We start from the raw sequence: 26907 nt of genomic DNA on the forward strand, positions 1-26907 counted from the left end.
ACTGCATTTAGGCTCCTTTGAATAGTATCTAAATCACTTGGCTTCCCATTGCACACTAATTAACCCATGTTTCAAACACTTTCCACAACAGACACAAAACACAAAGCCGCCATTTAGGAAGAGATACTGTACACATCGCCACGACAACAGGGGATAATTTAATTTATGCTATCAATTCAATTCACATAACTTTTATATCCGGATAGGGAACTTTATATGTGGTGATGGGCTGGGGCATGCAAGACACATAGCGACATAGGACGCAATACACAGTATTAATATATATGAGTGGAATAACTCACAATGTTATAAAACGCTACAAGAATGGTCTATGAGGTATGTGCTCAGTATCTCATCATCCCCGCCAGTGTGCAGTTACGACTGGACCGTGGCGCATCTCCATACATGTTTTATGAGTCAAATCAGTACAATCTCATGCCAGAAAATGATCTACGGAACTGCCTGTTGCAACCGCTAGGGGGATTTGAAAAGCACGTGTGTTCAGAGGGTGCACTCACAAACTCACACAACAGTTGCGGTGGTACACTGAAGTTATGCTTTCTAATTGGGTGCAGTTCAGCAGTCAAGACTACATTTACATGATCAAAAGATGCCACATGGCCTCTCATTCATATGCTATGCATAATCATTTCCAGAGAAGGCTTTTAGTTTGCACTTCTAACTAGAACCTAGTGACCGTATGTCCACAACATTCCATAGTGAACATGAAATATTCCAAATGGTGTGTTTCCACTGCGAATTTTGGAGAGCTCCAGACACATTGATTCATACAGTTCTACCATTACCAGAACCACTAGGGTACGTCCCAAATGGTACCTCATTCCCTATATGGTGCACAATTTTTTTTTTTACCAAAGTCATATGGAATAGGATGCCATTTGGGACTCGGCCGTACACTACACAGGACCAGCTCCCTTCTAGTCGCCATGGCAGGTTGTTGTTAGAGCACTCAGTCTCCACATCCACAGATGGTGAGGGTTCAGTAAAGACTGACTCCTGTCAGGGAGTTGACATTGCACCTTGTGTGTGGTGCTGCAATAGCACCACGTTCCTTGGATGGACAAACCCACTCTGTGATCAACTTAATCTCTCTGAGTTTGACTAGTACAGCTGGAGAATAGAGGAGGATTTCCAACTAGGATCCTGCCAATGTCTCTCTTCTCTTTCCTCCTTCATTCTAAAAAGCCCTCTATCTTGTTCCAGCATCAGTATTCCAGTGCAGTAGACGGAACGAGTGAGGATAAAGACGGAGCGCCATGGTTATCTGGTAGGCTTTGAAGATGGGAGGTTACATAACGCGGGATTAATATGCCACACAGTAGCACGAGGAGAAGGAGATCAGTGAGATGCTCCTTCCTCCCACAGACACAAACCCCTGGCGCCTCTGAACTTCCTCCTGCTCCCCTCTCTCTCTCTCTCTCCTCTAATTGGTGGCGGTATGGTCGTGAACTGTATGTCTGCATTCTCTAAACATGAGCATTTGCAGGCCACTGTGTGAGTCTGCATCTAAAGACACACAGAAAGCAAATCCCTTTGTTCTAATAATGTAGAGTTTTCAAAGCAGTAGGGGGAAAAAATGGCAGTCTACCATCACTTTGAACACAAGTTGCTCCTGAATTAAACGTTTGAAAGCATATTTGTCCTAATATTACAATATAGCAGGCCTACGTTTGTCAATCAAAATATATGTGAAAACATATTTACAGTTTTTTTTTTTTGGCAGCGTTGATCTGGCAAAAATCATGTCTGTAACTGTCTACATACTGTATGGCATTCCCTGTATTTCTCACTTGTTTGCTTTGTGCTCTTGGCCTCTAACTCTCTTTGTCTTTATCAGTGGCCTTGATCTTCCCTGGAAGTCAGTCATCCAGTCTTCCTCGGTCTCCCACACACACTCACTGCCGCAGACGTCATGACCTGGCTCATCCGCACCCACCCACGCACGCATGCACACAATGAGAGCACAGAGCTGACTCTCCCTATTCATTCCCTCGTTCAGTGCTGTGCAGTTGAGGCACACTATACCTACATTAAAGGGAGTTAAGCATGTAATATACTGTATCATCATCACTAACGTCAATGCTTCCCTCATTCATTTGTTTGCCTTGGCATTCTCAAGATCCGGAAACGAGGTCTCATTCTAGTGCAGTATGCTCAAATAGATAGTACACGTCCTTGGAGTTATTTCAGAGATTTTAAAAAATACCTTATTTTTCTAAGAGGTGTCTCTAAAAGGAAAAGAATGTTTACTGCAGTGACATTTCCACTGCTGGCGTCATTAGGGACAATGACAGGCGAAGGACGGCCTCCTCTGTAGAGGGGGCTATTCGGCTAGTGGTGCTTGGTGGTAGTGAGAGCAGTAGATTGAGTCCCTTAGGGTTTGGGGAGGCTGTGGTGGCATTGCGGAGGATTACCTCATAAAGCGGAGTACAGATCCCATCGATCCACTCCAGCTGCAGCCCCGGCAACTCGTCCTTCCGGTTTCGATCAAAAATGGCCTGGAACACAAACACACGCTTAAGCCTCATGATTCCTTCACTGTTTGTTCCACTTCCTTCCTACAGACACACTAGCCCTGGATCATGATTCTCAGTTCCATTACATTACACATAAGAGCCCAGATACTCGGTCTGAACATCAACACACACCGCCTGCGGTACGCTTTTGGAAGCACAAGGACTTTATCTTTCATATCAGCAAGAAATCATTTCCAAAAAAGAAAAGGTTAAATTGATACACCTTTATAGGGTTAGTGTTTCCAAACGGTCATATCTTCATGTTACAGCAGGTGTTTCCGGAAGAGAGATAGAAGATCGAGGGACCACCTGTGCTAACTAGCTATCTTGCATGCTCCGGTAAATGTATATTTAGCATTTGTGAATGTATTTTAATGTGATATAAAAGTAAAGAGCTTTATGTTTCTAGAACTGTATTTGAGAATCGATTCACGTTTAGACTTAGTTTTTGTCTGTTTAGGTTGCCAGAGCCAGTCTACCTCTGAGAATAACATATATGGCTCTATTTCTGGCGTTAAGGCGGCGCTCGTGTCAAACGCACGTTAGTTTGCAATTTCGTCATTTAAAAACTGTCACACTGGCATTTTCCAGCCCTAACGCCAGGTTCGGCAATTTATCTGTCTAACATCAGCATGCTTGCTCTCAGATGGGAGGGGTGGATATATTTAAGGTGTATCCTTAAACACACACCTTAAAGTGCTAATTTCAGGCAGCGCTGGTCAGGATGTTTAAGACCAACCAAAAGCTGGTTTTAGCGGTAACACAGTTGGTTATGGCATGAACTTTGACAGCGGAAATGCAGCTTATCCAGCCTTGACAAACACAGCCCATCTGCACATGGGACAAGATGTGCTTTTAGTGCCTGGATACTGTATATTTTATTAAAAACCAAACATACCCTCCCCTCCTCTTAATGAGAGGGGGACGGTATGCTAGGGGGCTCCCGAGTGGCGCAGTGGTCTAAGATACTGCATCTCAATGCAAGAGGTGTCACTGCAGTATTAACTTTTTCTGTCCTTTCCCAAAAGCATTATTTGGCTTTCTGCCCGTTCCCAAAAGCATTATTTGGCTTTCTGCCCGTTCCCAAAAGCATTATTTGGCTTTCTGCCCATTCCCAAAAGCATTATTTGGCTTTCTGCCCATTCCCAAAAGCATTATTTGGCTTTCTATCCTTTCCCAAAAGCATTATTTGGCTTTCTGCCTGTTCCCAAAAGCATTATTTGGCTTTCTGCCCGTTCCCAAACGCATTATTTGGCTTTCTGTCCATTCCCCAACGCATTATTTGGCTTTCTGTCCATTCCCCAACGCATTATTTGGCTTTCTGTCCTTTCCCAAAAGCATTATTTGGCTTTCTGCCCATTCCCAAAAACATTATTTGGCATTCTGTCCTTTCCCAAAAGCATTATTTGGCTTTCTGCCCGTTCCCAAAAGCATTATTTGGCGATTGGCTGTGTAGGCTATTTTACATGTGTACAATTAAGCCCTAAAGTTTAGGCTTATGCACTAAAATACTAGCACACAGCTCGGACACCTGTGGTTCGAATCCATTGGGCAGGGCACAATAGGCCCAGCGTCGTCCGGGTTTGGCCGGGGTAGGCCGTCAATTGTAAACAAGAATTTGTTCTTAACTGACTTGATTAGTTTAAATTAAGGTTAACTTTTTTTTTTAAACGAAGGCTGTTTTCTTTTTGTCCTGCCCAATTTAATCAAGTAGGCTAGTCTAGACTGTTGATATAGTGTTTGGCTCGTGAGACCGCTTGGAAATAAATCTTATTCACCAAAGTTTTATTAAAATATGAAGTTTGTGAGGAGTAAAACAGTGAGCTGACATTCCCTTTTTATCTACGTGATTTGAGTTTTGCTTTGGACGTGTGTAAAACCCCCTCTGTGATGTAGGCTACATGTGTCCATGCCCATCACGAAACGAGAGATGAAACCCTCTGTGATGTAGGCTACATGTGTCCATGCCCATCACGAAACGAGAGATGAAACCCTCTGTGATGTAGGCTACATGTGTCCATGCCCATCACGAAACGAGAGATGAAACCCTCTGTGATGTAGGCCCTCTGTGAATACCAGTGACCCTCCTATTTAGAAGTTCTTTTCCTGTAACAATTGTTTGTTTTCCGTTTCCTATTTTCTAAACGCAAGCCCTCCGTAGGCTACCCTTACCCCAGGCCCACTACAACGAAGGCTGGTTCAACAGTAATGCGCTGTGTCTTTTTTTATGCTAGCGATTTTAGAATGTATTTATTGTTGTTGAAAAAACAACAACAGGTTGCTTGTTTTTCACAGAATTGTATTAAAACCACATTTATTACAAAGATTCACTGTCCTGGTTTTATGGTGAGAACGTCCGTGGCACGCAACTTCTGGAGAAGTGTGAACACGATCTGTATGATGGTTCCAATATGTCTATAAAACATTATATTTGGGAGCAGGACAACGGTGAGTGAACATTCTCCCTTTCTCTTTATATTGGATCTTTGTCCGGCCATTATGAAAAGTTTAGATGTGTGTAAAACCCTCCACAGTCTGTGTTGTTTTAATATTATATGGACATGGGAACCAATTATGGAGCCTGGACGTGTACTTAGATATAGCATATTTAAAACAAGTTGTTTTGTTTTGTTAAGAATTTGATTCAAATCTCTTTTTTTAGGCCTTATGAATAATGAATTGAATCTTACTTATTGAAAACCTTTGGCATGTCCATTCTCAGCCATAATGTAATTCACAGCAGGCCTAGCCTCTATATCAGTATATTTCTACATTGAAGCTATGCAATTTCTTAGAACAATGTGGACTCCAAACAGGTTCAAGTTAACATATTTAGAATAGATGGGATAGGTCTACATTGGAATTGGATTTGATTCCAAGGCAATACATAAAAGACTGTAAATATACACAACTTGAAGCAACAACTTATTTAGCCATGGAGCACATCCTGATTGGCCAGTGAGGGGCCAAGCCTCGACACACCCACAACTTGTTCATTCATCAAAACCTAGCCCTTTTGCGCCAACGCCAGCAACTGCGCCGATAATTGTGGTTATGAAAACAGCAAAATAAGAGTATGAAAAAAAGGGGGAGTGGCTCCTAGTCCTAGAACATGAATGTACACTTCAGTACTGCAATAGAACTGTTGTAGAACTGAATGCATAAAATGCACCCTTTACCATTATGCCAAACAAGTTCATTCCAGTTCCTATTTTCCATTCTGCCTCAGTCTCCTCTCTTGCTGCATGAACTTCTGAGGCCCCAGAGAGAGACAGAGAGAGAGAGAGAGAGAGAGAGACAGAGAGAGGAGAGAGAGACACAGAGAGAGAGAGAGAGACAGAGAGAGAGAGAGAGAGGCTGTGCTTCACAGATAGTTACTGGGCTACGCTTGAATATTGAGTTGAATATTTAATTCACAACGCCCACACACACGCTCAGCGCTAAAGGGTTTGACACAGGCTGCAAAGCAACCTGAGGCAAGTGCATTAGCTAGCTACTTCAGAGGGGAACCAATGTGGCCGGGCATGATTAGTCAACTGGCAGTAATTACAGACGGACGCTACTCTGCTCTCCTCCCTAAGAACCTTCAGCACCATTTGGACTTCAAAGCTCCAAAATAAAACACCAGCAACTCTTCTATTTTAGTGCATTGGCTTTGAGTACAGGACTTATACATGTAGAATATACACTGAGTGCACAAAACATTAAGAACACCTGCTCTTTCCATGACATAGACTGACCAGGTGAATCCAGGTGAAAGCTATGATCCGTTATTGGTGCCACCTGTTAAATCCACTTCAATCAGTGTAGATGAAGGGTTTTTAAGCCTTGAGACAATTGAGACATGGATTGTGTATGTGTGCCATTCAGAGGGTGAATGGGCCAGACAAAATATTTAAGTGCCTTTGAACAGGGTATGGTAGTCAGGCACACCAGTTTGAGTGTGTCAAGAACTGCAACGCTGCTGGGGTTTTCACTGTCAACAGTTTCCTGTGTGTATCAAGAATGGTCCACCACCCAAAGGACATCCATCAAACTTGACACAACTGTGGGAAGCATTGGAGTCAACATTGAGGCTGTTCTGAGGGCAAAAAGGGATGCAGCTCAATATTGGGAAGGTGTTCCTAATGTTTTGTACACTCAGTGTAGAACGATGGGTTGCCTCATGTCAAGGCTGACCAAAGTAAGACTCTGAATCTATATTTATCTAGGATTATCTTGCAGGATTTTTAAAAATAATTCATGGAAGAGTTATGATACATTTTATGGCCCCTGTTGTATACGGGTTAGAAGGACACGGCAGCCAATGGGATTAGAGGAAGGTGTCGTTGTCACTTCTTTCTGTAAACTATAGACAGGGGCAGAGGTTTAATTGATGTTGTACGTGTTTGGTAACAGGCTTGTGCAGGAGCATTATTCTAGGACATACAGAGCTGTCTAATTAAAAACCTAGTCCAAATACTGTTTAAGGTACTGTAGAGCAGGGATCATCAACGAGATTATTTTTCTTGAGCGGATGGTCAGAGGGACAGAATATAATTCCAAAATCAATTTTAGAGCATAAGAAGCCCAAACAGATATCATATTTGATTAAAACATAATTTACATTTACATTTACATTTAAGTAATTTAGCAGACGCTCTTATCCAGAGCGACTTACATTTCAAACCTTGCTTACATTTGTATATACGATCACATACAATATATCTCTCTGTTATGCGTGGGAATACTGTGGAACAGTATTCAAATCACTTGGAGCTGATTTGCTGGTGTTTTTTTGACAGTCCAGCAATGAAACAATTTTGCTCCGAAAACTTGGGTTTCAGTTAGGGAACCCTACTGTAGAGGGACACTATGTAGGAGTTGACAACTCTCCTCTCTCACACAGTGTGATGCAAGCTCTATGTAACAAGTGAACCATGTCTGGACTATAAATCCTATGGCCGGGGGTGAGAGTAGATTGAATTTCTTTCCCGGTGCAGAACCTCCTATGTGTGCACAAGCTTCTTGTCGAACCACATCGCATTTCGGAGCGTAAGGCTATACCACCGGTTTTCAAGGCCATGCGTTCATTTTCCATGCCTCTGACATGCAGTAATGATAAATAATGGTGTAAAAGCCTACAGTTTTCTTGATATTTTTTTAAAATTATTGTGATAGCCCAAGCCCCCCTCCGCTTCTCCTTCACCCAAATCCAGACAGCTGGTGTTCTGAAAGAGCTGCAAAATCTGGATCCCTACAAATCAGCTGGGCTAGACAATCTGGACCCTCTCTTTCTAAATTTATCCGCCGCCATTGTTGCAACCCCTATTACTAGCCTGTTCAACCTCTCTTTCGTATCGTCTGAGATTCCTAAAGATTGGAAAGCGGCCGCGGTCATCCCCCACTTCAAAGGGGGAGACACTCTAGACTCAAACTGTTACAGATTATATCCATCATGCCCTGCCTTTCTAAAGTCTTTGAAAGCCAAGTGAACAAACAGATCACTGACCATTCCGAATCCCACCATACCTTCTCCGCTATGCAATCTGGTTTCAGAGCTGGTCACGGGTGGACCTCAGCCACGCTCAAGGTTCTAAACGATATTATAACAACCATCAATAAAAGACAGTACTGTGCAGCCGTCTTCATCAATCTGGCCAAGGATTTCGACTCTGTCAATCACAGCATTCTTATAGGAAGACTCAACGACCTTGGTTTCTCTAATGACTGCCTCGACTGGTTCACTAACTACTTCTGAGATAGAGTTCAGTGTGTCAAATCAGAGGGCCTGTTGTCCGGACCTCTGGCAGTCTCTATGAGGGTGCCACAGGGTTCAATTCTCGGGCCGACTCTTTTCTCTGTATATATCAATGATGTCGATCTTGCTGCGGGTGATTCTTTGATCCACCTCTACGCAGACGACACCATTCTGTATACATCTGGCCCTTCTTTGGACACTGTGTTAACAAACCTCCAAACAAGCTTCAACGCCATACAACACTCCTTCCGTGGCCTCCAATTGCTCTTAGATGCTAGTAAAACTAAATGCATGCTCTTCAACCGATCGCTGCCCGCACCCGCCCGCCCAACTAGCATCACTACTCCGGACGGTTCTGACTTAGAATATGTGCACAACTATAAATATTTAGGTGTCTGGCTAGATTGTAAACTCTCCTTCCAGACTCATATTAAGCATCTCCAATCCTAAATTAAATCTAGAATCGGCTTCCTATTTCGCAACAAAGCCTCCTTCACTCATGCTGCCAAACATACCCTCGTAAAACTGACTATCCTACCAATCCTTGACTTTGGCGATGTCATTTACAAAATAGCCTCCAACACTCTACTCAGCAAATTGGATGCAGTCTATCAAAGCCCCATATACTACCCATCACTGCGACCTGTATGCTCTCGTTGGCTGGTCCTCGCTACATATCCGTTGTCAAACCCACTGGCTCCAGGTCATCTATAAGTCTTTGCTAGGTAAAGCTCCGCCTTATCACAGCTCACTGGTCACCATAGCAACATCCACCCGTAGCACACGCTCCAGCAGGTAGGTATATTTCCCTGGTCATCCCCAAAGCCAACACCTACTTTGGCCGCCTTTCCTTCCAGTTCTCTGCTGCCAATGACTGGAACGAATTGCAAAAATCACTGAAGTTGGAGACTTATATCTCCCTCACTAACTTTAAGCGTCAGCTGTCAGAGCAGCTTACACTGCAGCTGTACACAGTCCATCTGTAAATAGCCCATCTGTAAATAGCCCATCCAACCAACTACCTACCTCATCTCCTTATTTGTTTTTGTTTTCCTGCTCTTTTGCACACCAGAATTTCTACTTGCACATCTATCACTCCAGTGTAAATTGCTAAATTGTCATTACTTTGCCACTATTGGCCTATTTATTGCCTTACCTCATTTGCACACACTGTATACAGATTTTTATATTGTGTTATTGACTGTACATTTGTTTATCCACGTGTAAGTCGGTGTTGTTGTTTTTGTCACACTGCTTTGCTTTATCTTCGCCAGGTCGCAATTGTAAATGAGAACTTGTTCTCAACTGGCCTACCTGGTTAAATAAAGGTGAAATAAAAAATGTTTTACCTGTACAGTGTACCCCCACTATTCATTTTGCCGGGACGCCGTACCGAACCATACAGCCTTACTTTCACCACTGCCTATGTCATAGGCTTTATATAGCACAAAAACAACAGTGAGATTTGCTCATATGATGATGAACTCACAGATGGGGTGAGCTTCAGTTCAGATCTCTCTCTGTCCCCCTGCTCAAAAAACTCGCTGGTGACCAGTTCTGCCACCTAACAGGAGAACATCAGAACAACTGTTAGCATGAAAGAATACAAGGACTTCTACAATACAGGCCAGGCCTGAGAGTATTCACAATATCCTAATATACACTTTTCCGGTGTGCGTGAATGAAATAGCCTGCCCTTTTTACCTTGCGTGATATTTCCCAGGGTTTGGTGACGGCCCCCAAGTCACATGCTGTCATCAACATGGACCTGTGAAAGTTCAGTCGTAATCTCAGTTGAAACACACACAATGCCCTCAAAAGAAACACGTTTTCTGCATCACAATGATTTACTTACCTACACATGTCTCTGTGGCCTTTCACGTTCCAATTGTATTCGCCTTTGTTGACCAGCTCAAAAAACGTGTTCCTGTTCCTAAAAGAGAGGAAGGATGAATTCTAGGCCATTTGGTTCATTCTCGTGTGAGTGATATACAATCCACAAGGAGGCAGTACAGACTAGAATATTTGTTATCTAACCAAGAGCTGGGAGCATGAGAATATAAACAATGCATTCTTACCTGTACGTCACGTTGGTATGTAAAAAAAGAAAAAAAGAAGATGAAACCCGCTATAATATTGACAAAACAAATAACTGACTGCTCTACGCTTTATGCTGTATGAGACGATATCGTCAAATATGTCTATATCAAATCCCATCAGCCGGATACAATAAGGTACATACTCAAAGTATAGAGTGAGGTCTGTGGCCAGGATGGACTGTTTCAAAAGCTGCATGAGGTCACCGTATTCTCTGGACGACAGGTTGGAGAAGATGTTGTGTCCCTGCACACACAGAGGAAGAGGCTCAGAAAACATTTCATCAGTCACTGTCTAATTCAGCCTGAGAGCCAGTCTGTTGCTATTATGCTCCCTGTCACTCCCTGTCACTCATGGCTCAACAATGACAGCATATACGTTGGCTCAAAAACGACAGCAATATACGACGGCAAGAGCACAAACAGATCTGGTACCAGGCTTTGTTTACTTCCTCAACGGGAACACAATATTTTTAATAGATTTCCTTAACCCGGTATAGGTGAATAAATAAGTGAAACAGTGTTTTGTGGCGAAATCTAGTCCAATCTGTACATGAGCAAAATAAAGGTGTCATGATCTGACTAGCAGCTCCAGCATGACTTTGTGGCTGTCAGCACATTCAGTCTGTGACTTGAGAGGGATTCCTCAAGTGTCACATCTTTATGTGTAGTGCTGATAAAGAGGATGGTGTGAGCGTGACACTCACTGTGTGTGTGTGTGTGTGTGTGTGTGTGTGTGTGTGTGTGTGCACGTGCACGCCTGGAGTCAAAGGCAAATCTGCCAGAGGCTGGAGACCGAACCATCAGGGATCAGAGGGAAAAGCTCTTAAGAAGTAAGTGCCACTTCTCACTCTCTCTCCTTTTCATATCATTCCAACAGATCTCTCTCCATCATATATATATATAATATATCCCAGTCCCACTTAGAGTGCCCATCACCAGGGGAATGCCCAAGAAGAGAGAGATGGTGAGATATGGGGAAGGAGAGAGGGGCTTCTTGAACCGGGTGACCCCTGATTCTCTCTGTTCACGCTCGAGCTGAGACAGGTTTCTCCAGCACTGCAAGACCAGCCTCGATCCTCAGTTCATTGGTTCCCATGAAATATTGAATACCGTAACGTCAGAGATGTAGAGTTTGTTTTTTCTTCACTCTATCTTAATGAGAGTGAGAGAGGGAGAGAGAGAGATAGAGAGAGAGAGAGAGAGAGGGGGAAAGACTGATAACGGAGAGAGTGGCGTTCGTTCGTCGAGACGTTCCATTTTAATTAATGGTTCCTGCTCTGGTTGGTGGACTGAATCCGTGCGCTCGTTCTTTTCCCCTTCAATTAGACGCACTGCTCAATGATATGCTAATGACCATGGCAGTAATTCAGACACTGTATCAACAGAAACCATTATGCTAGTCACAGCAAACATTTGTCAGCTTACTGTGTCGTCAGCGTCGTGATAACGAGTCTATTGGAGCCCTGCTGGCTAGCTCTTGTTTCAGCAGACACCATGAAAACACAGCTAATTACCACCAGTCTGTCTGACCACACTAAAATCAGTCGCTTGCTTAAAACGTCTCTCTAAACCAATCATTGTTTTTGTAATGACATTGATTTTTTGGGGGGGGGGGGGGGGGCGTGATATTTGTCTATTCTGATCGCTTCTCGCGCTGAGAACGTGGCTTTTTGTAATCCTGCACAAAATGATGTTTGTAGTCTGTCAGTAGCGACACAGTGATGGAGCTCACCTCACTCTGCAGGATCATTACGGCGTGGTTGAAGTGGTGATGCTCGAGAGTAGCTGAGGTTCCATACAGCAGAGACAAGGCTGAACCTGTCCTGAGAAAGTCAAAGAGAGAAAGGGGGATACATAGCGAGAGAAAGAGTTAAACAGGCAAAGCACAACAGAAACACTGGAAGAGAGAGGATCCTCCATTGAGACCTCTCTAAGTCTCTTCACTAAATCACTCCACAGTCCACTGTCAACATGTTCTCATAGCTCAATATTGCAGCAAGTGAAGCTAATATCAGAGTCTGTGGAGGGAAAACCTTCAGTGTTCACCATCTGGAATCATTCTGGGCCAATGGGTCAAAATGACACATGGGCTCCCGATGGTGACTGTGGTGTGTGGGCAGATCCACTAGATTCAACAGTTGTTTTTCCTGCGGCTCTAATTGTGCTCTCCACCTCAGCCGCGTTTAAACTCTCTCTCTCTCTCTCTCTCTCTCTCTCTCGCTCTCTCTCCCTCAAACAGACTCCTATGTACATCTTATGCAGTTTGTTTCTCCACTCTAGTTGAGCTGGGCTGGATTACAACAGATTGTTGCAGGTGGGCTAGCAGAGCACAGAGTGTGTGTGTGTGTGTTAGTGATGGGTGGGTTGACTCATAGAGAGAAAACAATGCATAAACGATCCATGAATGTATAATTATTGTGCAACTAATACTGATAGACTACATTGAGTTTTTTTCTTTCATTATTTTTATCTGGCGTTAGTGCGTAAGCCTAAGCTTTAAGGTCTAACTGTACGCGAGCCAAATACACAACAATTACCAAATGCTTTTGGAAACTTGGGTAGAAAAGTTCACACCGATCCACTGAGGCAAAAAGGTTGGAGGTGAATTCAGTTTGAGAAAAGTTGTGAAATGGAGAGTTGAAGATAAAGACAAGGGAGGGCCAGAACAGTAGCCTAATGTTTGAGAAAGATCTTATGTGTGATGATTGTGAGGCCCCGTTCAAATTTGACAGTCACAAAACTGGGACTTCAAATATGGCATGTCAAGGGAACTGTACTGTCTATAACAGTGGAGGATCCACAGAGGAGGAAAGGGAGGACCATCCTCCTCAGTGAATTTCATAAACATTTGAATAGTGAAACGCTTAAAAAGTTAGATAATAACTATACAAAATATATTCACGTCACCAAATAATTGATTAAAACACACTGTTCTGTAATGAAGATCTACAGTAGCCTCAACAGCACTCTGTAGGGTAGCACCATGCTAGTGCTGGAGGACAGCTAGCTTCTGTCCTCCTCTGGGTACATTGACTTCAATACAAAACCTATGAGGCTCATGGTTCTCACCCCCTTCCATAGGCTTACACTGTAATTATGACAACTTCCAGGGGACATCCTCCAACCTATCAGAGCTCTTGCAGCATGAACTGAGATGTTGTCCACCCAATCAAAGGATCAGAGAATGAATCTAGTATTGAAAACATAAGCTACAGCTTAGCTAGCACTGCAGTGCATAAAATATGGAGAGAGATTTCTTTTTTTTCTCTTCACTTTCACTAACTAAGCTATCAAATGCAGCTAGCTAGTTTAGCTTACTCAAATACACGTCTCAAACAGACAGATGCTATGTTAGCTAGCTGGCTATGACTATCCAACACTGGAACTCTTCCGTCAAGGTAATTTATTGCCACTGGAGCCCGCTGGTGTAACTGCATACTGGCTGTATACTGTACTGTATACTGTACTGCATGTTTACTAACACGTTAGTTCTATTAGCTATGTTGACTATGACGCTACTTTAGCTAATATGGTGACAACGATGTAGGCTGTGTGTAAAGTTTTTTTTGCCTGGTCACAGACAGCTGCATTGTGCACTGAAGTCCACAAGCGAGGGGAAAAGGTGAGAGGAGCACATAGATGAGAGAAGGAATACAACATTTGCTTGTGATCAGGGATGTATTCATTCCGCCAATTCTGTTGAAAAACTTTGCCTAAACGGAAGCAAACGGAACGAAACGGGGATAAACATACCTGAATTTGCCCAATACAAACTCTTGTTTGCAACTGTTGGACTAATGATTACACCCTAGATCAGCTAGATGCAGGCAAGAGTGTGCAACAGCACTGACTGCCAATGGTCTATAACCTCTCACATAGCCTAACATAATATAAACTCCTGGTGAATTAAGCAGTTTTTACATTAAAATTATACACCAAATATAAATTTTTACTAGGGAACAGGAGTGGAGAAATGATTTGTGATTTCTTTCTTTCAGCATCTTGAGATAATGAATACGTGGTTAGGGACCATCTGTAAATGTGCTATCTTTATCAGCGTCATAAAAGCTGATAGTATTTCCACCACATAAAATATGCATCCAAGCCGAACTGAAATCGTCTCAGAAACATGTTGGGCTGTTTTCACAGCTTGTAATTCCCTTAAAACAGATCAAACTGATGTCATTTGGAAATGTAGTCTTCTTCTAGGGCAACAAGTAATGACAGAAGAGATGTATCTAATTATAGACAAGTTGACTACCAAATGTCAGAAATTATAATCAGAAATATAGGGCGATGTAAATAATCTGAAAAAAATTAATCCTACACCCCCCGTAACAAAAATTTTCTGGCATCTCTGACTGCACAGAGCATTTTCTATTTTTGCGGGTTAGGGTTGGTGTGCGGCCTCAGATTTTCACTTTATCATATATAGCTTGCCGGTTGCGGATAGATTATTAGCAATTACGGGCGGGGTGTGGGTGAATAAACAACTGACCCACGCATCACTAGAGTGCTTGTGCATGTGTGCCTGCAAGCGTGCGTGTGTCTACGGACAGGGTCACCCACTTGGCCTGGAAGGCGTTGTTGGTTCCTCTGTGGTCCAGGTCGTGACAGACACAGCCCACTATAAGAGCCAGGATCTCAATCTCTGTCAGGGTCTCTTGGAAGCCTGCCGTCTATAGGGACACAGCAGGGACAGGATGTCACTCAGGGGCCACACACACAAGTAAACATAAACCCACACACACACAAACATAAACTAAAACACACACACACACTGTAGGTAGGATGAGCATGGCGATGAAGTAAACAACATATGTAAATTGGAGTTAGGTTGCTATGGGGTCAACAGTTAGTAGTAGTGTACTGTAGGTCTGGGTTACTTATTAAAACACAGCACTCCTGGGCTCTAAACGGCTTACACACAACTATTTAATCTCCCTCTTGGCACAATCAATTCAGATGGGACATGCATAAGTCTGTGCTTGGTTACATCAAAAATATTGAGAAGGAGCGCGAGGAAGATGGAGAACAATGGACAGAAGATGAAACAGTTGGTGCGCATTAGTCAGTGTCCACATGTGTTGGGGCACGGGTGGTGTATTTGTACGGTCTCTGTTTAGGCTAATGATAGGCTAATGCTAGACTCCCTGTGCGTTCTCCATATTCACCGTTAGTATGGCGAACATGCACTGGCAGACGTTGAAGGCGTGCCTCCAGTTGTGGTACAGCACCATGCGGTAGTTCTTCCTGACCGTCAGCAGCCATCTGCACAGAGTCTGTAGAGAGTCAGGGGCACAAGAGGGATGGACAGAACAGGGTCCGTCAGCAGACAGTAGGCTGGTGCGTCAGCTCTCATTCAATCCGATCGCCCTTTGTCGGCAATGTACGTTTTAAAGACATCATTTACGCTGCATATGTAGGCTCAATCGGAAATGGCTTTAATGGCGCATTGTACAAATCCACAATCGTATTGAATCGGGGCCTCAATCTAACCTGCCATAGCAGTGTTTCCACTGCTGTTGTTAACAAACACAAACTTCCTATCATGAAGCTACAGGTAACTGCCAAAATAATGGAAACACTTGAGTAAATGAGGGATACAAAGTGTATTGAAAGCAGGTGCTTCCACATTTCCCATCATGCTTAGGGTCATGTATAAAAATGCTGGGCACGCAATTATTTTGGCTACCATGGCTATGCACCCATAGGATGACAATGCCCCCCTCCACGGGGCACTAATGGTCACTAAATGGTTTGATGAGCATGAAAACGATGTAAACCATATGCTATGGCCATCTCAGTCACCAGATCTCAACCCAATTGAACAGATTATGGGGTGTTGCCTGAGACAGCGTTTTCCACCACCATCAACAAAACACCAAATTATGGAATTTCTCGTGGAAGAATGGTGTCGCATTCCTCCAATAGAGTTCCAGACACTTGTAGAATCTATGCCAAGGTGCATTTGTTTCCTTTATTTTGGCAGTTACCTGTGTGTGGCAACAGTAGCAGTAGTAGTAGTAGGTCTTTCCTGTTGAAAACCATTCAGTAATTGTATTTTACCATGTGGAAAAAGCTACTGTGTAAATACCACACTGCATATTTGATTGAATAGCGGGCTCTGTCAGAGCATTGGGTCAGAGCCGCTCTCACCTCGTAGTCGATCTTGAACTTCTGCACCATGCCCAGCTCCATAAACATCCTGAGGGCTGCGGTTATCATGGCGTCCACATCCAGAGAGAAATCATCAAAGGAAAGCTTATCGATGCCAAGCTCGCAAACAAGGGGGATGTTAGCAGCCTGGGTTATGGAAAGAAGAGAGAGAGAGGGGGGGGTCGTGCGATTTTGAGACACTGAAAATTCAACATATGGAGAGTTGCTAATGAGGACTCTGAGAGCTCGTGTTTAGAAAGGGTTGACAATTAATGAGAAAGTATCACCAGTGGAATTCATTGTTGTTAACTTCCTGTGAGCTCATTAACAAATTGTGGTAGTATTCTATATTTAACCTATAATACTAACACAGAAACACCACTAAACCTATTTAATTATCCCAAGACTTCAATCCACATGAATGAAAACCAAAGCATAATGGTTCAGAAAGACTGAGAATTGAAGTTGTTGTCTTATTGGATTACATGTGCCATTGGTCTTTCTTTCTAAGGGGGATAAGGTAACATCTCAGAATATGAAGGTGTTGCTGTTCTCCTTCCCCAATCCCTGGGGCTGCGGGTAGAGGACACAGCAGAAGTACCATCCAGCCTCACTTCCACCAAGAGAACACAGCAGAGCAGCCAGGAAAGCCCACCTTTTCTAGGAACCGTTTGTCTTTCAGGTCAGCAGGTGCGTCGGGCTAATTCAGCGCCTTAGGTTATGAATTCTAGCCAAGTTTTTTTTCCCCCACCGGTGACATTTACAATTCTCTGGAATCTGGGGTAGAGTGTGTTTACTGAGGTTCTGTATGTAGGCCAGTTATGAAACGGGGAAAAGACAGGATGGGTGCTGCTGAGCACTGTGCTGTGCCTGCATGTGGTGAGGGGGCTGGAGATCTGACAGATGTCACATTGCACGGCTGATGCTCAGTGCTAATGGCCACCGGGACAAGCCCCATATCAAAGAGCAAGAAAGACATTTAACACATCACACAGTTCTGAGAATGTTTTTTTTTTCTTCTCTCGGATTGGTTCCAGAGGCACGCTCTATTACTGTCTAAATAATGCAATGAAAGTGATTGGCTATTGATTGACTAATTCATTCCAAATACCACAATTAGTTGTTTTCATGTGGGACTTGAAGGAGTACTGCCCCGGCCTGTATATACAGCACGCTGCCTTGCACCACACTGCAGTCCAGCGAAGCAATTGGAAAATGAGGTCCGTGAGGAGAAGCCATCAATCTATTCCTATCATGTAGTACCATTAATGATTTCTCATTTTACATTGGAAGGTAATGCGTGCCAAAGCTTCATTCCGAAAGTTATTTCTTAATTGAAAAAAACATATTACTCTGGGCGATGAACTACAAGTGGGGTTTTCCCCACAATTCACAGTCTTTTGTTCGGTATATATAATATTATTATTATTCTGCAAAATATGTTTATTTAGCATCAGTATAAGCCATAAATGAAGAATGTTTGTTTGCTTTACTTAAGCTTTAATAGATAATGCATCACAAACATCTCAACCAGCCTGTTGAGTTGCCCAATTATAGCAAAATAATTCAAGTAATAACATTAAATTATAACTGTATTATAGCTCCAGTACCATTGTTGTGAATGATATATATTGATATATATTCATGTCAAAGTCACCAGTCAACTCCATTACACTCAAAAGTTACTTCAACTTCAACCAGTGAATGCTATAGCTATAGTGATGCTAGCTATTCTACCAGTCTGTCTCAATGAGTGTTAGCACGCTAATAGCACACCATGCACACAAAAAAACTACATTTTTAAGGGGTAAGCAGTAGGTTTATGATAATATCACCAAAGTATGTTGTATCAGACATTTCTAACAACACACACACACACACACACACACACACACACACACTTTCTCTCTCATATAAGAATAAGACCTAATACCTTGAATTTGTCGACCTCAGTCTTGGAACAGGTTGCATGGTATGACAGAACCTGCAAAAGAATAGAGAACACAGTGGTGAAAAAAGTACCCGATTGTCATACTTGAGTAAAAGTAAAGATACCTCAATAGAAAATGACTCAAGTAAAAGTCACCTAGTAAAATATGAATTATGTAAAAGTCTAAAAGTATTTATTATTAGTATCAAAAGTCAATGTAATTGCTCAAATATACTGTACTTAAGTATCAAAAGTAAAAGTATTAATAATTTATAATTACTTAAATTAAGCAAACCAGACGGCACAATTTTCTTATTTGTATTTATTTATTAATAGCCAGGGGGACACTCCAACACTCAGACATAATTTACGAACGAAGCATTTGTGTTTAGTGAGTCCGACAGATCAGAGGCAGTAGGGATGCCCAGGGATGTTCTCTTGATGCGTGCATGAATTGGACCACTTTCCTGTCCTGCTAAGCATTCAAAATGTAAGTACTTTTGGGTGTCAGGGAAAATGTATTGAGTCAAAAGTATATCATTTTCTTCAGGATTGTAGAAAAGTAAAAGTTGTAAAAAATAAATAAATAGTAAAGTACAGATACCACAAAAAAAACTACTTAAGTAGTACTTTAAAGTATTTTTACCTAAGTACTTTACACCACTGGAAGCACATACAGTATATTTTACATACAGTATTTCATATTCATAACACTGGCTATAGATATCAAGTCATGCTCACTACACTTAGGACAGTCATAGTCAGTAATACTTAATAGGTCTTAAAAGGACTTTAACAAAGGTTATTTATGGGGCACTTCTGCTAAGCTATGCCTGTGGACCAAATAGGAAAAACCATTGGTGTCAATGACTGAACACCTCAATCTGCTCTAAAGGTTATGTGAGGGAACATGTTATTGTCTGATGAGCTAAGCCTTGAATTGTAAAACAGCATCTCCTCTCACTCTATCTTGGTTTGTGCAGGGACTGTGACCTCCTCCTCAGACCAATTGGCAGCACGCCCAGAACACTGTTCTGGGAACCAAAAGGAGTATCTCAGTTTCAAGGTCCCAGCATTGAGAGAAAAAGCCTTGTGAGGTGTCAGTCAGAACCAATGTTAATGATGAATAATGAATAATGTAAATCATGCTTATATGTTGTTTGTGTAGCAGTAGAAGAGAACTGAAAGGGAACGGCCGCTTCAGAGTTTTGATCAAGCTTGGATTGAGTTTGTGAACTTCTCCCACCGTGATACTAAAGATTGATTCATTTACATTGAGTTTGAGTCCTTAGTGGGGAATTTCCACAACAGTTACTACAAGCTTCACGCCGTTGATCTATGTGCCTGCGTGCACATAGGGTGGAGTCTGATTTCTGGAGTAGCGGACACCTTTTGAGAACATGATGTCCTCGCCAGTCTCACTTCCGTTCACAAGGGGGTGATAGCAAAATATTAAATTTTTGTCTTTTCATTTTGTGAAAAATAAAGAAGAGTCGCATTCCTTTGCTAATAGTAGCATAGATAGAACAATGAGGCAGATGTTTCACCGGTTGGCATTTCCACTCACCACCAAATATGGTGATGAGCGGAAGCCCAGTGGCTGGAAGTGGGAGAAGATGGAGGGTGATGGATTTTGGTCAACATTCTGCTAAGTTTCTCATCGATGAAACATTTGACAGAGAGTAGTGCAGGCACTGGAGATAGGTGTGAGAACAGGTGGGTCTAGGCAGGTGTGATGTCATTGATGATTGTGTTCCTCTGTATGTTGTCTTTTGTATGTTTTGTATCGTTTGAAACATTTAAAATACCCCCAAAATACCACACAAAAAAAGAAACATTTGATCCCAATATCGTTTTCTGTTCCCTAAACTAGAATCAGTTGCGAACATAGTGGACTACGTTTTGTAGACTTCACAGAGTAGGGAGTCCCTAACAGAAATGTGCAAATACATGCTAGAACGAGCCAGTAGGATCTCGCTAGCTCGTGCTTGGCTCTGCCCACTATGATTAATTTGCTCCCATTGGAAACAACAGGCTGTGGTCAATCTTGGGTTAGTTATTTAAAATATTAGATAGTAGCTAGCTGGCAGCCTGGCTAGTGGGCTTTAGCCTGTTAGCCAGCCTTTTTAGCTTCCGACATCTCCATGTGAAATAATCAAATGTACTGTATGATAGGAAGAAAGAAAAGCCTTCATGTTTTGGTCAGGGAGAAAAAGAAGCACATGGCTAGCTAGTTGGCTCCAGCAGGTGCTACCATTTCACACAGCCTATATATCAGATCAGGAACCAAGTGACAACACTGCCCCCACGACTGTCTCGGTTTTCAGCTATTTCAGCCCCTTGTGTGACGAAAAACGACATTGCAACACTCTGTCTTGTGTCTGCATAGCGCTTGTAGTAAGTAAGCTTTAACAGACAGTTCTACACTTACATGTTGCACCACCGCAACATACAATATTTTACCGCAAACACTGCAGAAGAAGTTGATCTTTCGCCCGGGTGAGGCTACAATACACAGAGTTTCCCGGGAAAGCTGTGAAGCACAGGGGAAGCTGTGAAGCACAGGGGAAGCTGTGAAGAACAGGGGGAAGCTGTGAAGCACAGGGGAAGCTGTGAAGCACAGGGGAAGCTGTGAAGTGAGCTGTAGCCTATTCTGTTTATGAGTCTGTTATTAAATCATGCCAAACAATGTTTACTGCTTTTCATTAAATTATGAATGGCTATAAATATTGTAGAATCTATAAGGTACCATGGTTCATATGGGCAGGCACTGCATGTTTACTGCTATTCATTAAGTCACATATGGCTACAAATGTTGTATATACATTAGTTCATATGGGCAGAATATTGTAGGCTAGACCTATATACATTAGTTCATATGGGCAGAATATTGTAGGCTAGACCTATATACATTAGTTCATATGGGCAGAATATTGTAGGCTAGACCTATATACATTAGTTCATATGGGCAGAATATTGTAGGCTAGACCTATATACATTAGTTCATATGGACAGAATATTGTAGGCTAGACCTATATACATTAGTTCATATGGGCAGAATATTGTAGGCTAGACCTATATACATTAGTTCATATGGGCAGAATATTAAGGCTAGGCCTATATACATGAGTTCATATGGGCAGAATATTGTAGGCTAGGCCTATATACATTAGTTCATATGGGCAGAATATTAAGGCTAGGCCTATATACATTAGTTCATATGGGCAGAATATTGTAGGCTAGGCCTATATACATTAGTTCATATGGGCAGAATATTGTATATAAATTAGTTCATATTGTTACATAAAGGCTGAAGGCCTGTATCTAGTCTCTACAATGTATTTTGGTTTCAAAGTATGGATTTAGTTTTATCTTGTTTTTACACCATCCATTAGCACCAACCATTCACTATAAAAGGCTTAGCAAAATACAAAAAATGAATGGGCAAAAACAAGTGGGCCTAAAATATTTATTTCAAGAAAGCCAAAAATAAGAGTAGGTTACATAACAATGCTCTTCCGTAAAAACAAGTTCATGAACAAATCGTCCAAGAATGTGCTTTGTGTTCTGGTCTGATAAGGATTTTGGAGCTGTTGAAAGGTTTGAAATTGATAAGTGTCACGAACAAGTGTCCAAGTAGGCTAGGTGCTCATTTTTGTGTTCGGGGAAGACTCCAGCTATTGAGTCGTATACTCCTCAACCGGTGACTTCAGACCCTTCTGTTGCTTGCGGTAGCGGGGTCGTTGCCATGGCGGTGGAACGCCAGTAAGTTGCTGCTCCCTTCTCATTTCACCTCTTTGCTGCTGTCATTGCAATGCCTCTATGGGCCAAGAGTTGCCTACATTTTACGATGCCAGCCCTCCACTCTGTTGTTGGTCTCCACCAAGTCTTGCAGGACAGCATCATAGCACTTCCATAAATTCTGAAAGAAAGAAAAAAAAGATAGAAGAAGATTAGCAACCATGTTATTGGCCTTGGGCATGCTGTAATCATAAGAAGAAGATGGCCATTACTTTGTTAAACAACAAACAAGACATACCTATGGGAAACATTGTCTTTCTTGTGTTCTTCAGATAACTTGGAGATAACCCCATCGGTGAGGGTTATGCGACCTCACCATTTGAAAACATCATATTCAGTGCACTTGCAGGAGGACTTATTTTGCAGTCTGTCGTTCCCGCCTGTAGGTGTATCCATGCATCAGAATATTTCTTTCCACACACAGAAAGGATCCATTTGGGTTCCATTTCTTGTTCTGACCTCCTATAAGAATAGTGAATGCTGAGGGTAGCAGTGCAAGATCTTTTTAAGCAAAATATTTGGATTATTAGCATATGAATGACTTGTAATTCGATTGTTGGACTATCGAAGCCATCCATCCAACCCATTTATTCAGATCCTCCCCACAATAAATGGTGATCTGACCCTAAAGCTCTGAACCCTCCATGCTGAGGAATGCTGGGGGAACAGAGATGTCAGCCCCGATGTCATTCCCTTTGCTCCCTCCATCTCCTAGGAGAAATACCTTGCGCAGCAGCCTTGCAGTTCCTTATTTGATCAAGAGAGCTCATGTTTATTCATTGCTGCCAGAGGCAATGCATCTCCACGCTCGTATTTTCCCCATAGCCATTCCTTCCTATGCCGCTCTTCACTATGCTCTATCCCAGGCTTCCTTCCTGTCGCCTTGTCCCCAACAACGAGGCGACCTGCACAGCCCACTTGAGAGCACTGTCCTCTCTCCCGCAAAAAGCATAGAAGAAGCTGATCAGTGTTGCATGCCTTATTATTGATCAGATAAGGGATTGCTTTTCACGATCTCTCTTTCATAATCAATATGACCCTTTGTGGAGTGCAGACTACAAACAGGGATCCATTGATGCTCACTGATGTAGAAATATGATGGAGAACTATGACACTAAAAGCTCCTGAGTGGTGCAGCGGACTAAGGCACTGCATCACAGTGGTAGAGGCGTCGCTATAGTCCCTGGTTCGATCCCGGGCTGTATCACAACCGGCCCGTGATCGGGATTCCCATAGGGCGGTGCACAATTGGCCCAGCGTCGTCTGGGTTAGGGGAGGGTTTGGCCGGGATAGGCCGTCATTGTAAAATAAGAATTTGTTGTTATTAACTGACTTGCCTAGTTAAATAAAGGTTTAAATAAATTAAATAAAAGGAGGCACTGAGTCCACTATAATAGAAGAGAGAAAAAGAGAGTGTGAGAGAGGAAACCAGGACAGAGAAAAGGAGAGTGGAAGAGAGGAAACCAGAACAGAGAGGAAAGAGAAGAGAAAATGAGAGTGGGAGAGAGGAAACCAGGACAGAGAGGAAAGAGAAGAGAAAAGGAGAGTGGGAGAGAGGAAACCAGGACAGAGAGGAAAGAGAAGAGAAAAGGAGAGTGGGAGAGAGGAAACCAGGACAGAGAAAATGAGAGTGGGAGAGAGGAAACCAGGACAGAGAGGAACGAGTAGAAGAGAAAGGGAGAGTGGGAGAGAGGAAACCAGGACAGAGAGGAAAGAGTAGAAGGGAAGAGAAGAGAAAGGGAGAGTGGGAGAGAGGAAACCAGGACAGAGAAAATGAGTGGGAGAGAGGAAACCAGGACAGAGAGGAAAGAGTAGAAGGGAAGAGAAGAGAAAGGGAGAGCGGGAGAGAGGAAACCAGGACAGAGAGGAAAGAGAAGAAGGGAAGAGAAGAGAAAAGGAGAGTGGGAGAGAGGAAACCAGGACAGAGAGGAAAGAGAAGAGAAAAGGAGAGTGGGAGAGAGGAAACCAGGACAGAGAGGAAAGAGAAGAGAAAAGGAGAGTGGGAGAGAGGAAACCAGGACAGAGAAAATGAGAGTGGGAGAGAGGAAACCAGGACAGAGAGGAATGAGTAGAAGAGAAAGGGAGAGTGGGAGAGAGGAAACCCGGACAGAGAGGAAAGAGAAGAAGGGAAGAGAAGAGAAAAGGAGAGTGGGAGAGAGGAAACCAGGACAGAGAGGAAAGAGAAGAGAAAAGGAGAGTGGGAGAGAGGAAACCAGGACAGAGAAAATGAGAGTGGGAGAGAGGAAACCAGGACAGAGAGGAAAGAGTAGAAGGGAAGAGAAGAGAAAGGGAGAGTGGGAGAGAGGAAACCAGGACAGAGAGGGAAGAGAAGAGAAAAGGAGAGTGGGAGAGAGGAAACCAGGACAGAGAGGAAAGAGAAGAAGGGAAGAGAAGAGAAAAGGAGAGTGGGAGAGAGGAAACCAGGACAGAGAGGAAAGAGAAGAGAAAAGGAGAGTGGGAGAGAGGAAACCAGGACAGAGAAAATGAGAGTGGGAGAGAGGAAACCAGGACAGAGAGGAAAGAGTAGAAGGGAAGAGAAGAGAAAGGGAGAGTGGGAGAGAGGAAACCAGGACAAAGAAAATGAGAGTGGGAGAGAGGAAACCAGGACAGAGAGGAAAGAGTAGAAGGGAAGAGAAGAGAAAGTGAGAGTGGGAGAGAGGAAACCAGGACAGAGAGGAAAGAGAAGAAGGGAAGAGAAGAGAAAAGGAGAGTGGGAGAGAGGAAACCAGGACAGAGAGGAAAGAGAAGAGAAAAGGAGAGTGGGAGAGAGGAAACCAGGACAGAGAGGAAAGAGAAGAGAAAAGGAGAGTGGGAGAGAGGAAACCAGGACAGAGAAAATGAGAGTGGGAGAGAGGAAACCAGGACAGAGAGGAACGAGTAGAAGAGAAAGGGAGAGTGGGAGAGAGGAAACCAGGACAGAGAGGAAAGAGTAGAAGGGAAGAGAAGAGAAAGGGAGAGTGGGAGAGAGGAAACCAGGACAGAGAGGGAAGAGAAGAGAAAGGAGAGTGGGAGAGAGAAACCAGGACAGAGAGGAAAGAGAAGAAGGAAGAAGAGAAGAGAAAAGGAGAGTGGGAGAGAGGAAACCAGGACAGAGAGGAAAGAGAAGAGAAAAGGAGAGTGGGGAGAGGAAACCAGGACAGAGAGGAAAGAGAAGAAGAAGAGAAGAGAAAAGGAGAGTGGGAGAGAGGAAACCAGGACAGAGAGGAAAGAGAAGAGAAAAGGAGAGTGGGAGAGAGGAAACCAGGACAGAGAGGAAAGAGAAGAAGGGAAGAGAAGAGAAAATGAGAGTGGGAGAGAGGAAACCAGGACAGAGATGAATTAGTAGAAGAGAAAGGGAGAGTGGGAGAGAGGAAACCAGGACAGAGAGGAAAGGGAGAGTGGGAGAGAGGAAACCAGGAAAGAGAAGACGGGAAGAGAAGAGAAAGGGAGAGTGGGAGAGAGGAAACCAGGACAGAGAGGAAAGAGAAGAAGGGAAGAGAAGAGAAAAGGAGAGTGGGAGAGAGGAAACCAGGACAGAGAGGAAAGAGAAGAGAAAAGGAGAGTGGGAGAGAGGAAACCAGGACAGAGAGGAAAGAGAAGAGAAAAAGTGGGAGAGAGAAACCAGGACAGAGAAAATGAGAGTGGGAGAGAGGAAACCAGGACAGAGAGGAATGAGTAGAAGAGAAAGGGAGAGTGGGAGAGAGGAAACCCGGACAGAGAGGAAAGAGAAGAAGGGAAGAGAAGAGAAAAGGAGAGTGGGAGAGAGGAAACCAGGACAGAGAGGAAAGAGAAGAGAAAAGGAGAGTGGGAGAGAGGAAACCAGGACAGAGAAAATGAGAGTGGGAGAGAGGAAACCAGGACAGAGAGGAAAGAGAAGACGGGAAGAGAAGAGAAAGGGAGAGTGGGAGAGAGGAAACCAGGACAGAGAGGAAAGAGAAGAAGGAAGAGAAGAGAAAAGGAGAGTGGGAGAGAGGAAACCAGGACAGAGAGGAAAGAGAAGAAGGGAAGAGAAGAGAAAAGGAGAGTGGGAGAGAGGAAACCAGGACAGAGAGGAAAGAGAAGAGAAAAGGAGAGTGGGAGAGAGGAAACCAGGACAGAGAGGAAAGAGAAGAAGGGAAGAGAAGAGAAAAGGAGAGTGGGAGAGAGGAAACCAGGACAGAGAGGAAAGAGAAGAGAAAAGGAGAGTGGGAGAGAGGAAACCAGGACAGAGAGGAAAGAGAAGAAGGGAAGAGAAGAGAAATGAGAGTGGGAGAGAGGAAACCAGGACAGAGAGGAAAGAGTAGAAGAGAAAGGGAGAGTGGGAGAGAGGAAACCAGGACAGAGAGGAAAGAGTAGAAGGGAAGAGAAGAGAAAGGGAGAGTGGGAGAGAGGAAACCCGGACAGAGAGGAAAGAGAAGAAGGGAAGAGAAGAGAAAAGGAGAGTGGGAGAGAGGAAACCAGGACAGAGAGGAAAGAGAAGAGAAAAGGAGAGTGGGAGAGAGGAAACCAGGACAGAGAAAATGAGAGTGGGAGAGAGGAAACCAGGACAGAGAGGAACGAGTAGAAGAGAAAGGGAGAGTGGGAGAGAGGAAACCAGGACAGAGAGGAAAGAGTAGAAGGGAAGAGAAGAGAAAGGGAGAGTGGGAGAGAGGAAACCAGGACAAAGAAAATGAGAGTGGGAGA

The 26907-nt window shown here is 43.3% G+C and overlaps 1 protein-coding gene across 1 annotated transcript in view; it reads right to left on the bottom strand.

Annotated features, from left to right (window-relative positions):
* pde11a (phosphodiesterase 11a) overlaps positions 1-26907 on the bottom strand; it is a 59726-nt gene that overhangs the window by 4280 nt on the left and 28539 nt on the right. The window contains exons 10-19 of the mRNA XM_029634199.2: positions 18469-18519; positions 16536-16682; positions 15551-15658; positions 14946-15055; positions 12109-12199; positions 10520-10620; positions 10133-10210; positions 9982-10045; positions 9767-9841; positions 2436-2519 (exon numbers count right to left, since the gene is read on the bottom strand). Of these exons, the coding sequence (XP_029490059.1) occupies positions 2436-2519; positions 9767-9841; positions 9982-10045; positions 10133-10210; positions 10520-10620; positions 12109-12199; positions 14946-15055; positions 15551-15658; positions 16536-16682; positions 18469-18519 (909 nt within the window). The remainder of the gene's footprint in view (positions 1-2435; positions 2520-9766; positions 9842-9981; positions 10046-10132; positions 10211-10519; positions 10621-12108; positions 12200-14945; positions 15056-15550; positions 15659-16535; positions 16683-18468; positions 18520-26907) is intronic.

This window comes from Oncorhynchus nerka, linkage group LG3 (genome assembly GCF_034236695.1).
Source record: "Oncorhynchus nerka isolate Pitt River linkage group LG3, Oner_Uvic_2.0, whole genome shotgun sequence".
Classification (NCBI taxonomy): domain Eukaryota; kingdom Metazoa; phylum Chordata; class Actinopteri; order Salmoniformes; family Salmonidae; genus Oncorhynchus; species Oncorhynchus nerka.